The following is a 15,081-nucleotide window of genomic DNA, read 5'->3' as shown; positions in this document are numbered from 1 at the left end:
TGAAACTACCAGCTGTTCCGCTGGAGAAAGATGAGGCTTTCTGCTCCTGTAAAGATTTATAGCCTCGGAAACCCTGTACAGGGTCGCTATGGATCGGAACTGACTCGATGGCATACAACAACAGCAACATCCTGGGCCAACCTCATTATCTTTACCACACTTGAGTCCATTGATGCTGCCTCTTGGCCAGTCCATCTCGCTGGGGGTCTTCCTCTTTTTCTCTGACCCTCTACCTTACTAAACATGATATCCCTCCTAACAATACGTCCAAAGTATAAAGTTTGGCCATCTTGTCCTCCAAGAAGCATTCTGGCTGCACTTCTTCCAACACAGATCTGTTGGTTCTATGGGCAGCCCATGGCACTTTCAATATTCCCTCCAACACCATAAATCAAAAGCATCCATTCTTCTATGGTCTTCCTTATTTACTATCCAACTTTCACATGTATATGAGGTTATTGAAAATGCCATGGCTTGGGTCAGGCGCACCTTAGTCCTCAAGCATGACATTTTGCTCTTCAACACTTTAAAAAGGTCTTGTGCAGCATATTTGCCTAATGCAATGTATCATTTGATTTCTTGACTGCTGCTTCCAGGAGTGTTGATAATTGATCCAAGAAGAATGAAGTCCTTGACAACTTCAATCTTTTCTCCATTGATAAGAACGTTGTTTTTGGTCCAGTGGTGAAGATTTTTTCTTCACATTGAGATACAGTCCATACCTAGGGCTTTACTCTGATCTTCATCAGTAAATGTTTTAAGTCTCTCTTAACTTCAGCAAGCAAAGTTGTATCATTTGCATATCGCAGTTTGTTAACGAGTCTTCCTCCAATCCTGGTGCCACGTTTTTTTCTTCATATAATGCAGCTTTTTGGATTATTTGCTCACCAACTAGAGGACAGTTAACAACAATAGCAGCAATAGTGCTGGTGAATGGCTTCTTCATATGCTAATATGTGTGAAATCCATAATGTTCTTCCTGGGATGAGCCATCCACTGTACTTAAGGACCATTAATTAGCTTCTATTCTTTGGATGGGAGGTGGAGTATAGAACAGAGTGGGAAGGGCTAGAATCAAAGATTTAAAAGGTACCTTTCACTTTCAGAAATTCTTTCTGGAGCAAGGGTATTTGGCTGCCATGGTAAGTTTTGAAGTGTTTAAATGTGGGTTATTTTGGTTCAAGGTTGTTTGCTTTATTCTGAATTAGGTGAAGATTAAAACTGGGTTGTTTCATCTCAGGACCCTTTCCTCCTCCTCTTTAATGTTTAGTGAAATGATGTTCAAGGAGACTAGCTCATTTTTCTTTTGCACATGAAGTAAAGATTGAAAGTTGGGATCATTACACCTCTGGTGGACAGTGCAGCAATTCAAGTGAGAGAATTCACTGAGGACTGACTGCCTTAGGCCAGCTGTTCTCCCAATCGGGAGATTTTCTTTTCAGTCTAAAATCTTAGATTCTAAGGCTTAGAGGTTTTGCATTTTTTAAATTAAAGCCTATCTTCCAAGGTTCCTCCGGAGTTCAGGATTCTAAGACTATGGAGTGCCTCTGGGTTTATTGTTTGACGATAAGAAATGGAGGCTTAGAGTGCTGGGCCTTGGGTGCTCATTTAGAAAGACGGAAGTCCTTTGAGGAAGTGTGGGGGCATTTCCACTTCAGGTTCACTGGGGTGGGTAGTGGTCACTAATACCTGTTAGGCCTGGCATGTAGCAGTAAATACGTAGTATCAGATCATGCTCAGCCTTCTAGTCGGCAAGAAAAGTTCTTAGCAGCAGAGTCTTCATGCTCTGGTTACCTTCGTAGGAACACAGACAGACCTATGGGAACACTCGGGAGCCTCTCTTGGAAAACCTGACTAGCGAGTATGACTTGGATCTCTTCCGGAGAGCACAAGCCCGGGCTTCAGAGGATTTGGTGAGTATTAAACCGCCAAGCTGAGGACCACTTGTGAAAGACACTTAGACTGCCAAGGAAAATGATTAGGAATCAATTTGCAGGGAATTAAACACCTTGCAGCTTGAATGTCCCCTCCCCTCCCCCCAGCAGTCCATTGTTAGGCTGTCCTTCCCTTTCATATTTAAAGCTAATCACCCTCTTCCCTTCTGGTCTTTTACGGGTTTTTTCCCTCCCCTCAACTCTAACTCCAGGAAGGACCTGTTTGCTGTGGTGAGACTAAAAAAGCACTAGGTGCCCCTTTGTCTCTGGTGGGTGATTTGCAATTCTGAGAGTCTGTAAACTGAGAGATACCCACCTCGGTGGTCCTCTTAATCCTAACAGGAATTTGCTGCTTTCTGTGTTTCCTCACAGCTCTTCAATATGTTTAACAATTTTATATGTAAAGGTAGTTTTCTGTTCTATTATGAGTTTTGATGCTTTAGGCAGACAGTTTTAGCAGCTGTTTTTTGTTTAAAAAAAACACTCAGGAATATATAACAATTTACACCACCAAAGGACACATTCTGCAAGCCTGCCTCCTGGCCACCACAGCTCTCAGTCCCCCTCTTCCCATGAATCTAGAGTCCTCAGCTGCTCCCTCTCTCCATGGCCCCATCTCTGCCTGCATCTCTGGTATCTGCTGCTTCTCTGAGTAGGGTCCCGCATTCTGCTTATGCTCTTCTCCCTTGATGGTCCTAGGGTCCTCTGTTTCTGGACTAGCAGCTTTGCTTTAAGAAAATTCTGGTGATTTCAGTTTACCTTTGATTTAACAGGTTAAATGTTTTCAATGAAACTTAGTTTGTAAGGTGCTATCTTATCTCTCTCTTTTATTATATTAAATACTTCATTAAATTCTGCAAATGCACCTGAAAACTTGCAGGAGGAAGGATTGACTGATGCCACACAGCAAAAGACTGCTGCTGCTGCTGGTTGTCTTGGTCCTTGTCTGGTACAATATTTCCAGGGGTAGCCTTTCACAGTTCTCCACCTGGTGATGATTAAAAATACTTTCTATAACAAGCGCCTAGCCACCGAGTGGAGATAGAGAGCCAAAGTGCTTTCTACTCCCATAGAGTTTCCATTCCAGAATTATCAGCAGCAGCATTTCAAAATACAACTTTTAAAAGACTCAAGTGGGTAAAGTTTGTTTCATTTTAGAAGATCTTTTATGTTTAGTTTTAGAATGTTTTATAGGGTGTAAGTTTGTGTTTATGGAACATTACATTTGTAATTCATTTGGTTGAGGCTCATAAAAAGGAGGTTTTACCAAGGACTTCACTCCATTGTTGAAGGAGCTCTGGTGGTGCTGTAAATAATGGTCTGCTAATTGTAGGGTTGGCAGTTCAAACCCACCAGCTATTCCTTGTGAGAAATGAGGCTTTTTGCTCCTGTAAATATTTACAGACTTGGAAACCCTAATCAGACAGGGTCGGAATGAGTCCAAATTGACTCAGTGGCAGTGGTTTTTTGTTTTTATTCTGATGGTAGAGATAAAAGGCCCAGAATGTGATAGGATGCAATGAAGCCACTGTGTAAGCCTACGTGATTATCTCTGGCCCCGTTTTTAGTGCATATTTCTCATCTGGAGATGACAAATCTGGTGTTTTCCTAGCCTAGCACACACACACACACACAAATATGATAAATTCTAATTCTTCTCTAACTTTTGGTTTCCTTTTGGGTATAGGAAAAGTTACGGCTTCAAGGCCAAATCACAGAGGGAAGCAACATGATTAAAACAATTGCTTTTGGCCGCTATGAACTTGACACTTGGTACCATTCTCCCTATCCCGAAGAATATGCACGACTGGGACGCCTCTACATGTGTGAATTCTGTTTAAAATATATGAAGAGCCAAACAATTCTCCGCCGACATATGGTAAGTTAGTTGTGTGTTTCTCTGCAGTGAGCCTGGTGGTGAAGGCGAAAGGAGCTCCAGGCATGCTCTGGAGTGGACCTTTCACAGGCAAGTAATGCGACAAAGACAAAGAAACTTGAAAGCCTTAGGTTCAGTGGGGTGCTGGTGCTAGCCCTTTGTCACATTCTGTTATCTGTTTTGTTTTAGATTTTTTTGCTCCTTACTTTCAGATTATGCATTTATCTCTGCTCTGTTTTTATAAGTATCCCATAGATGAAAATAGGTTTCATTTGACAGGACAGACAGCCTGGTTTACCTTTGTGTGCCTAGCAACTAGCCTAGGCCATGTTGTTGTTATGTGCCGTGAAGTCAGTTCCGACTTATAGCGACCCTGTACAGGGTTTCTGAGGCTGTATAAAGCTTTATGGGAGCAGAAAGCCTCATCTATCTCCCATGGAACAGCTGGTAGTTTTGAACTGCTGGCTCGTTGATAACCACTGCGCTACTAGAGCCTAGGCCATAGGGGGCCAATAAGTATTCAGTTAAGGGAAATCACCTGTGATAGATGAAGACCGTTAGTCCTCTGTGCCTTCTGTATCAGTGATGTGCATTTTTTCTTCTCCTAAAGTTGTTGAGTGCTTTTTGGTTTCTGAACATCCTGCCTATAGGATTGACAGATGTGTTTACTAGATACTTTGCAGTTTTGAGCCATTTTTGTTTCCCTTGTCTTTTTGTTTTAGTGTGAATTATATGATAGTTTACATGGGAGAACATTAGTTTTACATTTATTCTATCGTATATCAATCGTATCATTGCCATGGTTCCAATCCCCTCCATGCATCATCAACCAATCAAAGGGTATACCTGCAAGCCTGCCCCCTACACTAACCCCCTTTCCCCACCCCGAGTCTTCAGCACACAGTTGCTCTCCCTCTCTGGATCTAAAGTCCCCAGCTGCTCCATCGCTCCATGTCATAGGAACCTCCGTTCCTAGACTGGAAAGTTATTCCCTCACTTCCTTGCTATAAAATGTCTACCTTTACGTTTCCAACCTTCACAATCAGTCCTGATAACAATTATTCACTATTGTATCACAAGAAACCCATCCTGCATTTCATTTCATCAGCTCCGCCTAAGCAGATTGAATACTACTCACTGGAGATTCTGCCTTCCTCCAGGCCCCCTGGCTCTAGGTTCCCTCTTGAAAGCTTGTAAGCCAGTCACTTCTTGCCTTTGTAGCCCTCCCCCCCCATTTTGGGTAGCCAATGTCCAAGTTGCCCATCCCTGTCTACTCTGTGTGTGGAGGGGGTGGGAATGATTCTTGCTGTAAGGACTTGTTCCCTCTTTTGACCCACTGCTTCCATAGGTGTAGGTCAAGTTCATCAAATTGCATGAGATTACTCTTTTTTTTCCTCTTCTTTCTTCTTCTGGTTGACCTCTGTTCATCCAGTCATTGAAGCTATCTACAAGTGTGGGTGTTCTTGTGCATATACCCTCTCTTTTTATCAGCTGAACGCTTCACTCTCCACATTAGTGGCTTAGCTCGCCACTTCATTGCTGTTTTTCCCTCACTTCCCCTAATCGGTGAGTCCCTGTCTTTTTAAAAAGAGTTTCTGCCATGGAGGAGGAAATGCTATTGTTATTAGGTGCCTTCAAGTTAATTCCAACTCAGAGACCCTATATAGGGATTTCCAAGGAGCAGCTGGAGCTGGTGAGCTTGAACAGCTGACTTTTGTGATTCAAACTGACTTTTCAGTCTAGTGCATTAACCCAGAATACCATACCAGGGAGACACTAAGCATCTATGACACGGGTTTCCCATGTTTTCTGTCATGATGGTCTTCCCAGTTTGGGACTGCAAGGGTCATTTGAACTACAAGATCGGCGGTTCAGGCTCACCAGTCACTCATAGGAAACCCTATACAGGCGTACTTAAAAACAACAGTTCTGGAGTGTGCCACTGATGGCTTTGTGGCCTTGCCCATCTCTAGCACACTTGGAGAAGTTCTGGTGGAGACACAGGAGCATGGGGAAGAATTGGACACTGACAGGCTGTAGACTGTGGAGATAAATGATTTTCTTGGTTTGCTGTGAAAGTAAGACGTGGTACTCATATTGTTGTAAACTGCTTACTATTTATGTCCTTTTATTCCTTTTTGTTGATTTAGTAACACAAAAAATGAGATGGCCAGAAAAGGGCAAGAAAAAGTAGTTGTAGGCTCTAGATGATCTGAAGAGCCAATGAACATTTCTGAACAGTTGAGGATCTGCTGTATTTATGCTACTTACAAAAATTGAATGTATAGAGCTACAAATCCATTTGAATCCCTGTCTCTTGTGGTTCCCATTGCTTCAGATATAGTCTCTGAAATGGAGTTTCTTTGGCTTGGTTTCTGTTTCTATACAAATCATTGTTTCATTGCTGGTTGTTGTTGAAATAAGCCAACATGTGTAAAGGGGTGGAGATAGGAACAAACTGTAGGTGGAGTTGTTTTTGAAGTAATTCCAGTTAGTATGTTGATACATACATACATACATACATACATACATACATACACACATATACATATATATATACATATAACACATTTGAGTCTTGAGTTAACAGTCGCAATGCAATTTGTTTCATAAAGAATGTCTCATATAATTATGTATTTTAGGTGATATTTTGAATATATTTATATAAAAGCTTTCAAGAATTCACAGATTTACAGAATGACTGGCTGTAGTCAGCAGTTGAGATCAAAGTTGAGGAAAAGGGCTAACTTGTGCCCCCTTGTGGCCAAGTGTCACCCAACTTTCTGCTGTTCAATTGGGAGTTTTTTAAGCTGTAAAAAGTCCTTGTTCCTATCTCTTTATATAACAGAGAGCACTTTTTGTTGGAAAGAGGGGAAGGAAGGAAAAGAGTTTTTATCATTAGGGGTCCATTTTCTAATCTAAAAAACAGACCTTAATGGTTAGGTGGTAATGAGAAATCACTGGTCAAGGTTGAGAGTAAAGAACTTAGCGAATCTAAGCTGCTTAAGAATTTCCTGTTGGCGTGAGGCGTTTTATAATAAGTTAGGGCGCTTTTGTTTGTCTGGCTTTTACCTAGTGGATGATTTTAATCTTGGAGCTGAGATAAAGCCAGAATATAATCCAGAAAACTTGTTCCAAACTGTTGTAAAAATGCCATAAGTATGAGGAAGCTTCAGAAAGTTTGTGGAAAAATGGAATTAAACGATAATGGAATTTTTCTTTGAACTCTTTGAAGCCCCATTCATATATTGCAGTAACTGCACAGAGGTTTATTTGTTTAGCTGGAGAAGTCTCTACTTTGCTTACTTGTGTTTGTATGCTCTGAAGCTCAGTTAAGAGTTTCACCTGTAATTCCTTTTCTCTGTTTGAGCAGCAGACATGTTGAGAAGATTTGTTTCACTGATAGGAATTTTCTTCTCTTGCAGGCTAAGTGTGTGTGGAAACACCCACCTGGTGATGAGATATATCGCAAAGGCTCAATTTCTGTGTTTGAAGTGGATGGCAAGAAAAACAAGGTAAACAAGGAGTGAGTGGTGTTTAAGACAGCAGGGTGGTAATGCTGTACATGCAGAGGGCTTTTTTGTTCTCATTTTACCTTGTAAAGAAGATAGAGCTCTTCTCTTGGCCAAAATACACAATTTCTGTTTGATTAACAATAATGGTATGATTTTTAATTTTAGGCCTTTATCTGATAAAGTGTAGAAATCGCTGACCTCTTTTCTTTGCTTCCAGATCTACTGCCAAAACCTGTGCCTATTGGCCAAGCTTTTTCTGGACCACAAGACGTTATATTATGATGTGGAGCCTTTCCTGTTCTATGTTATGACAGAAGCTGACAACACTGGCTGTCACCTGATTGGATATTTTTCCAAGGTCAGCAGGATCTGGAGATTAAGAAGCTAATGGCCAAAGCAGGGTGATTGATGTTGGCATATGGTGTTTGATAAATCGCTGACAGGAAGAGGTGGTACCCTGGGCAAAGTTGACAGAGAAGCAGAAATGAAAGAAATGCAGATCCACATATCAAAAATTGTTTAATGAACATGTACAATTCTTTATTAGAAGTTTCTGGCCTTGTGAAATGGAGCTGCCCATTATTACTGGCCGGGCCTTTGTCTGCTAACCAGCAAGCCAACTTTCCTGGCTCTTGTCTTCCTCTTTGTTAATTCGCTTAAAACCAGGAATATATTCCTTTTGCCTGGTTGTTCTTTTTTCTGAACAAATACATGGAAAGAAATATTGAAGCATTTGTGTTCAGTCAGCAGTGAATTATTTTTGCAGTTACTACAAAACCCAGTGCTGAAGACAGTTGCGCGTAGTCATTGCCTGGTTCTTTAGCTGGCCTTCTTCTAGCCTAGTTCTTTAAGAGTTAACTATTTTCTGCTGATTTTTTTTTTTTTTTTAATAACTCTGTAATTATGTAATTTGTATATCGTTACTATTACTCATCAATTAATAACACTAAATTTTAGAACATGTTTATGAACCTGAAATGAAACTCCTTATCTGTTTGCCATCATTCCACATTTCTCCCCAACCCTTCCCAGCCTTGTTTTTGTTGTTAAGTGCCAGCGAATTCCAACTCCTAGCAACCCCGTAGGGGTTTCTGAGGAGCGGCTGTTGGATATGAACCACCAACCTTGCAGTTACCAGTTCGGTGCTGATCCTACAACACCACACCAGGACTCCCAGCCTTAGATAACCATTAATAAACGTTTTGTCTTTCAATTTGCTTATTTTGGACATTTCGTGTAAGTGAAATCATAACAATTTGTGATCGTTTGTGATTTTGGTTTTTCTCCTCTTGCAGAATGGAGGCTGGAAGAACTTTCTTTCTATCCTTTTTACAGGACTTAACTGTTTGGATTCCCTTCTTTCTCCTCTAGCATACAGCTTCCTTTTGGCCGGACACTGTTTCTTTCTGTTGTGCATAGGGGTGCTGCTATGTATGCATCAGAACCGACTCCAGCACTTAACAGTGACAACTGTAAACTAACTCAGCATTCTTAACTTTCTTGCCCTGCTCCATGGCAATAAAGAATTTAGAATTGGCTCCTTTGACTGAGACTAAACGTCTCAGAGGTAGGGAAGCCCTAATTGGCAATTTTGCATTGGAAAGGCTGTGGACCCGACAGCCTCTCCCTAGGACTGATTAGCTATTTTGCAAGCAGCTCTTGCTTTGTATCTGTATGAGTGCTGACACCTTATGACCTGCTCATATGTTTGCTTTTGATTTTAGGAAAAGAATTCATTCCTCAACTATAATGTGTCCTGTATCCTTACCATGCCTCAGTACATGAGGCAGGGCTATGGCAAGATGCTCATTGATTTCAGTAAGTGAGATTGCTAAGTCCCTCCATAAGGCAGGGGCTATGTGAATTTGTTTGTCTTTTTTGTACTATGGTCTCTACCATCTGTGGCAGATAATGGAAGTACACTGATAGTAAGTAACATCACCAGTCTGCCTGATACACGTTGAATGTCAGATGAATGAGGAAACCTGAGTTGGTACCTAGTTAGTAGATACCAGCACCGTTTTGGTTCCGACTCATAGGGGACCCTATAGGACAGACTAGAGCTACTTTAAAGGGTTTACCAGGTTGTAATCTTTATGGAAGCAGACTGCCAGATCTTGCTCCCATGGAATGGCTAGTGGGTTCAAACTGCTGACTTTTCAGAGCTGTTGAGCACTTAGCCATCTATGCCATCATGGTTTCTTTGTCAGATACAGATGATAGTAAAGTAAATATTTAGGATTATCCCAATTTGAGACTTTCAAACAGCACATGTACCCATAGCTTCAGATTTGTTGCTTTTATTTTAATCTAAAAATTTTTGCTTCTGCTTTTTATTGAAGAAAGTAAATTAGATTCACTCCTCACTTGTAGACATGGTTAAATTCCAAATATCCGGTCATTGTGCAAAAATTGGCATGATGTAAAAATGAAGGATGACCACATCAGATCACGGTGAAGGACAATTACGTCATTACGTATCTGGCAAACCACTGAGAGTCTTGGCCCAGCCCAGTTGACAAATTGCCTTAAATGTCACTAGCAAGCATCATTCTCACCTTGCACCTTGGTGTTCTTTACTGCCAGATGCATGGCATTTATTCACAGTCAGTTGATGTTTTACTGTTGTCATAAATGCGAAATGTTGGATACACAGTAACGGATGAGTGAAGAGTAGGTGTACTTGTCCTTTAGTGTTCCCAGAGTGTGAATTCTGCTGACAGTATTGTGACACCATAGGATAAGCACTTGACCTCAAAGTCGGTTTGAACCACAAGGTTGACAGTTGAAACTCAACAGCCGCTCCTTGAAAACCCTGTACAGGGTCACTGAGTCAGAACCGACTCAAGGGCACTAAACAACAACAACATCTGCATAATGATTTTGGGTAAATTGAACATTTACATTCTTAGATGTTACATTTAGAGGTATTATCAGATTTGAAGTTTTTTCCCATTTCATTTTATAAGTGGTACAGGGATTTAGAGGAAGAAAAAGGCTATCTAATGAGCGTGACTAGGCTTTCCATGTCTGCCCTAGTACACATTCACAGTTAGCACCATTGCCAGCAAAGCTGCTTGTGAAGCCTTCCAAGTCTAGTGCCCATGTGTGTGCAGAATCATGTTCTTCCTCTCTTGTTTACACAGCAGCAGCATGCTATACTAACCAGCCCCATAGTGTCCTGTTGAATGTTAGTGCTGTGGAGTCAGTGCTAACTCGGCAACGCTGTATAGGGTTTCCAAGGAGCTACTGGTGTGTTTGAACTGCCAACCTTGTGGTTAGCAGTCCAGTGCTTATCCTACAGTGCCACACCAGGCCTCTGTTGAGTGGCTGAACCATAATTACACTACAAAGTAGACTGTACTTTTTAAAACTGCTCCCATGGTGTAGAACATTGGTCTTTGCCATAAGGATATGGTTCAGTGTTGCAAGAAAGTCTGTATATTTGTTTTCTGGCAGGTTATTTGCTTTCCAAAGTGGAAGAAAAAGTTGGTTCCCCAGAGCGCCCCCTCTCAGACCTGGGGCTTATAAGCTACCGCAGTTACTGGAAAGAAGTGCTTCTCCGTTACTTGCATAATTTTCAAGGCAAAGAGATTTCCATCAAAGGTTTGTTTTTGACTCTTTTTAATGGCTGTTAACTAAAATGCTAGTGCTGTTGGAAATTCTCACAATTCTACTTGGCTTCCTGTTCATGCTATTTAACCTGCAGGTCCTATCCTGTTCTGTGTTTTCTTTGCATATAAGAATGGAAGACCCATTGAATATGGGCCACTGCAAAGTCCATCTCGGTACATACACGAGCTTCAGAGACATCCTTGTATACTTAGGGACTAGTGGGAGAATTCAGTTCAATTCTATCTTTGACCTTCTAAGGTACCAAGTGTTGTTTCTAGTTACAGTAGGCTTCCTTTCCTATTATTGTAATAGTCAGATGCAGTGAATGCTTTAGGAACTTTTTATGAACGTATTGGGGTTGAATATGATAGAATCCAACCATTTGGAGCCCATTTGGGCTTCTTCAAAGGGAAGAAGGTCTCTGGGGCCACTGTGTACTGGGCTAGGTTTTTAGTACCTACCTCTTCTGTTTCAGAAATTAGCCAGGAGACAGCTGTGAATCCTGTGGACATTGTCAGTACTCTGCAAGCCCTCCAGATGCTCAAGTATTGGAAAGGAAAACACCTCGTTTTAAAGAGACAGGTGAGGTTTTTATCAGTTACTTGTTCATGGCTGGATATCCCTGGAGACTCAGCAGAGCGAAGTAAGCCTTAAGACCCCCAAAATAATGTTCTTTTTAAAGGGGTTCGGGGACTTGGCTCATAGCATGGCTTGGAGCTGGCAGTGATGTCTGTATTGTTTGTTACACTTGTCATCTGCCTTGTCTTATTTGGTAAGCACCTCTCAAATTTGAGTGGCACAATGTGTTAAGCAGTTCCAGTTTAGCCACTTTTGATGTACAGCTCTTCTGTCATTTGGTGGTTTTTATAGATTGGCAAAATGTGCCCACCTGTAGAGGTGTCGAAGTGCTTTTTAGTCCCTTTAACATGCCATCCTAGCTTGTGTCCTCTTAAGGATTTTAATTGTTTCATGTGTAATAACAAAAGTGAATACTATTTTACGGAGTAAGAAATGCACGAGGTAGGAAAGCATTTTGTAAATCCAAAGATTGCTTTGGATTTTACCCATATATTGAACCTTTGTGGAGATTCTGTCTCAGCCAGCAGTCATTTTGAAATCTATATGGATATAGAAAGACCTTTTAGTGTAATGTCTCATTTTCCCATTGTTCTCCCCTAGGACCTGATTGATGAATGGATAGCCAAAGAGGCCAAAAGGTCCAACTCCAATAAAACCATGGATCCAAGCTGTTTAAAATGGACCCCTCCCAAGGGCACTTAAAGTGACCTGTTGTTCCGAGCCAGCGAACCCCAGCAGTAGGAATCCGTACCCTAGGGATCTGTCTGTCATTTCTGTTGCTCTTGTGATTGGCAAGGGCAGTATCCTTTGGGAAGGCCACCCCCCTCAGGACTGTCCTGGCTCCGACCTTCGTGTACACTGCAGACGCTGGTTCTGAGGAACTGTTGTTTCGGCCTCAGTGAGGTTGCCTGGATGGGATCTGGATTAGACTTGAGTGCAGATCCCTCATAGCACTGACCCAAGGAGTTCTGTCATGGTACTGTACCTGTCCAGTCACTGGTTCTCCTCACGTCCTCTAGCCCCATGGGGTTGTGTTGTGTCTTCTAAACTGTTTGTAATTGTGCTTCTTGCCACTGGGTCACCAGACTTCCGAATATGGTTACCACTGCCTGGACCTTTCCAGTTATTCCATACATGTGTGTTTTTTGGGGGCAAGGCCGAGGTAGCATTTCTGAGTGTGTATGTACTGGGAGAGGTCCTTTCACTTTGGATTTCATCTTGTTTTACTTCTTTATTGCCCCACCACCACACACACACACACACACACACACACACACACACACACACACACACACATACATACATCCCACATTAATACAAAGATCTGGTGCTGATCAGTATGAGGCTGACCAGCACCAGATGCTTTTTTGAAGAGTTTCCCAGGGATGTTAGCTCACAATCATCCAAATGAGATGGAGAGAAGCATTAGGAGGTGGCAATTCTGTATTTTAATTTGAGTCCACCTGTGGACTCAAATACATCAAAATGCTATATATTGAAGAGCATGCAATAAAATCCTTAGTATAAATTCAATAAATATGGAAATGGCTAGGAAATTTGGCGAGAAATGAGGTGCTAGGAATGGAGGGCAGGAAAATGGTCATGGAGGTGCCACTGGAACTGGCACTTGTTGAAGGTATGATGCATTCTAGGAGGGAACAAACAGGAAGAGCAGACTCCAGTATACCTGGGTCTGTTTCAACTTTCAAAGGACAGTTGGAAGCTCACTTGAGCAGAAGGAACAGAATGTACAAATGTATCCAGGTAGCATACAGAGAGGACAGCCAATCATCTGAGATGACTAGAAGGTGGGGTAAAAGGAAATGGATCAGAAGAAGAAAGGGCCTTGAGTGGTAAGCACCAGGAAGTACCCAGTAGTAAATGTTTTCTTCTCTCCTTGCTCCCTGTCCGTTTTCACATTTGCAGATGCAAAATAATTTCCAGTTCTCTTTCCTGTTACCTGTTAGCTGGTTAGTTATGCTGCAGAAACCTTTTCACCAGTACCAGTCTGATATACCTCTTCTCTGCTTCTAAATACATTGCATTGGGGTAGAAACTAATGGAAAGCATGTCTCTCTCAGTTCATGACTCAGTAAGGCGGAACAGCCACCCCTGCCAAGGTTTCTTCTCTACAACAGTGCCTCACTCACTCACTCACTCACTCACTCACTCACTCACTCACGGAAGTGCTGCTCTCCCTGAGGAACTCCATTTCCTTTTTTGGATGTGTCATCATCCCCCTGTTCTCTGGTCTTCTATTTTTGGTGGTGTTCAAGTGAAGGAAGAAATGTTCCCTCTAATTTCTCTCCAGCCTGTTGTAACCTGCTATCTTGGGGCAGCTTTTGATGTATGACATGTTACCCCTCCCAACTTGGTCTCTGACAACATTGCCGTCCTCATGTGGAGCTCTCACCACAATCTGGTCATTTGTGCCTTTCTCTTGTCATCTCTATACACTACTTATATTCACTGTGGGTTTTGGGGGGCACTCATTTTAAGCATGTTCAGTGGCAGCTCCCCACCAGTTTCAGTGTCACTGTTAAATTTATCCAAAAGCAGCTTCACTAGGGGTTTTCTTAAGGGGTAAAGGCCTTTTACAGAAGCTAAACCCTTCCCCATGTGTGGTAGAATGTGCTGTTCTATATCTACTTCTCAATAAAGCATGTTCTCTGCTCAAGTCTGTTTTGCCCAGGAACTTTGATTTCCATCTGAAGGTGTTGCAGCTGGCCTGCTACTAATAGTAAATGCACTTTGAATTTGGTTTTCCTAGCATTAAATTGCCTGTTGAGGGATGTGGGTTGTGGCTATGGAAATGTTATTTCTCTGATGCAGGCTATCTATAGAGGGAAAATTAAATCTGCCTTAGTTCCGGTGCCAGCTATTATACGTAGGTATGCATAGCAATGACTAGTCAGTAAGTTCATTCCCCTGGTTTTCAGGGGAAAGGGCCCAGCAGGATGGTCAAGGTGGGGGTACAGTCAGTACATGGGGAAGATGGGAAGAGGTGACCCCTCCCCTCCAGTCATTGCTTCCTGTTTCTAAAGGTGGCTGAATTTCCTTTAGGGTTTACAGAGTGTGTGGTGGGGGGAGAATTTGCTGAAATGGTTTGGTTAGTAGTGATGACAACTATCTCAGATAAACAGGACCCTCCTTTGTTATTTTGGAAGGTGGTGGTAGAATGGAGAGTTCAAGGTTACAGAAAGTCATATCAGCACAGATTTTCCTACTTTAGATATTGACACCAAAGGGACATAAGCTCTCCCAAAGCCTTAAAAATATCAAAGGTAATGTGGGCCATGAGAATTTGGAATGCTGAGATGTGAAAGCAATTGAGATTTTATGCACCATCCTGATCCCACCTGAAAAATCAAAGGAAGATTTCTCCATTTTAAACAGTGTTCACTTTTCTTGACAGCTGAGGATGGCTGTCTAAGCCCTATGACTCCCTTTTGTCTGCATGAACTTAGCTCAACTGCTTGGACTCCTTTGTTTGAAGAGCTAAAGTCTGGGGTTTATTCCTTGATCTAACTCCTGAAGCCTGCTGCTTAGAAGCACCTGTTCT

General features: G+C 42.0%; 1 protein-coding gene across 6 annotated transcripts in view; it reads left to right on the top strand.

The window, feature by feature from the left end:
* KAT7 (K(lysine) acetyltransferase 7) overlaps positions 1 to 12,755 on the top strand; it is a 31,241-nt gene extending 18,486 nt beyond the window's left edge. The window contains exons 8-15 of one of the 6 annotated variants that reach the window (XM_006832476.1): positions 1,803 to 1,913; positions 3,622 to 3,813; positions 7,236 to 7,325; positions 7,543 to 7,683; positions 9,050 to 9,143; positions 10,785 to 10,931; positions 11,416 to 11,522; positions 12,120 to 12,755. In XM_006832476.1, coding sequence (XP_006832539.1) covers positions 1,803 to 1,913; positions 3,622 to 3,813; positions 7,236 to 7,325; positions 7,543 to 7,683; positions 9,050 to 9,143; positions 10,785 to 10,931; positions 11,416 to 11,522; positions 12,120 to 12,221 — 984 coding nt within the window. In that variant the 3' untranslated portion in view covers positions 12,222 to 12,755. The remainder of the gene's footprint in view (positions 1 to 1,802; positions 1,914 to 3,621; positions 3,814 to 7,235; positions 7,326 to 7,542; positions 7,684 to 9,049; positions 9,144 to 10,784; positions 10,932 to 11,415; positions 11,523 to 12,119) is intronic. The other 5 variants (XM_006832477.1, XM_006832480.1, XM_006832479.1 and 2 more) reach the window with 5 other exon arrangements.
* Positions 12,756 to 15,081: the final 2,326 nt, after the last annotated feature.

Source organism: Chrysochloris asiatica, unplaced genomic scaffold (assembly GCF_000296735.1).
Source record: "Chrysochloris asiatica unplaced genomic scaffold, ChrAsi1.0 scaffold00007, whole genome shotgun sequence".
NCBI classification, from domain to species: Eukaryota; Metazoa; Chordata; class Mammalia; order Afrosoricida; family Chrysochloridae; genus Chrysochloris; species Chrysochloris asiatica.
This window is presented reverse-complemented; position numbering and strand designations above follow the sequence as displayed.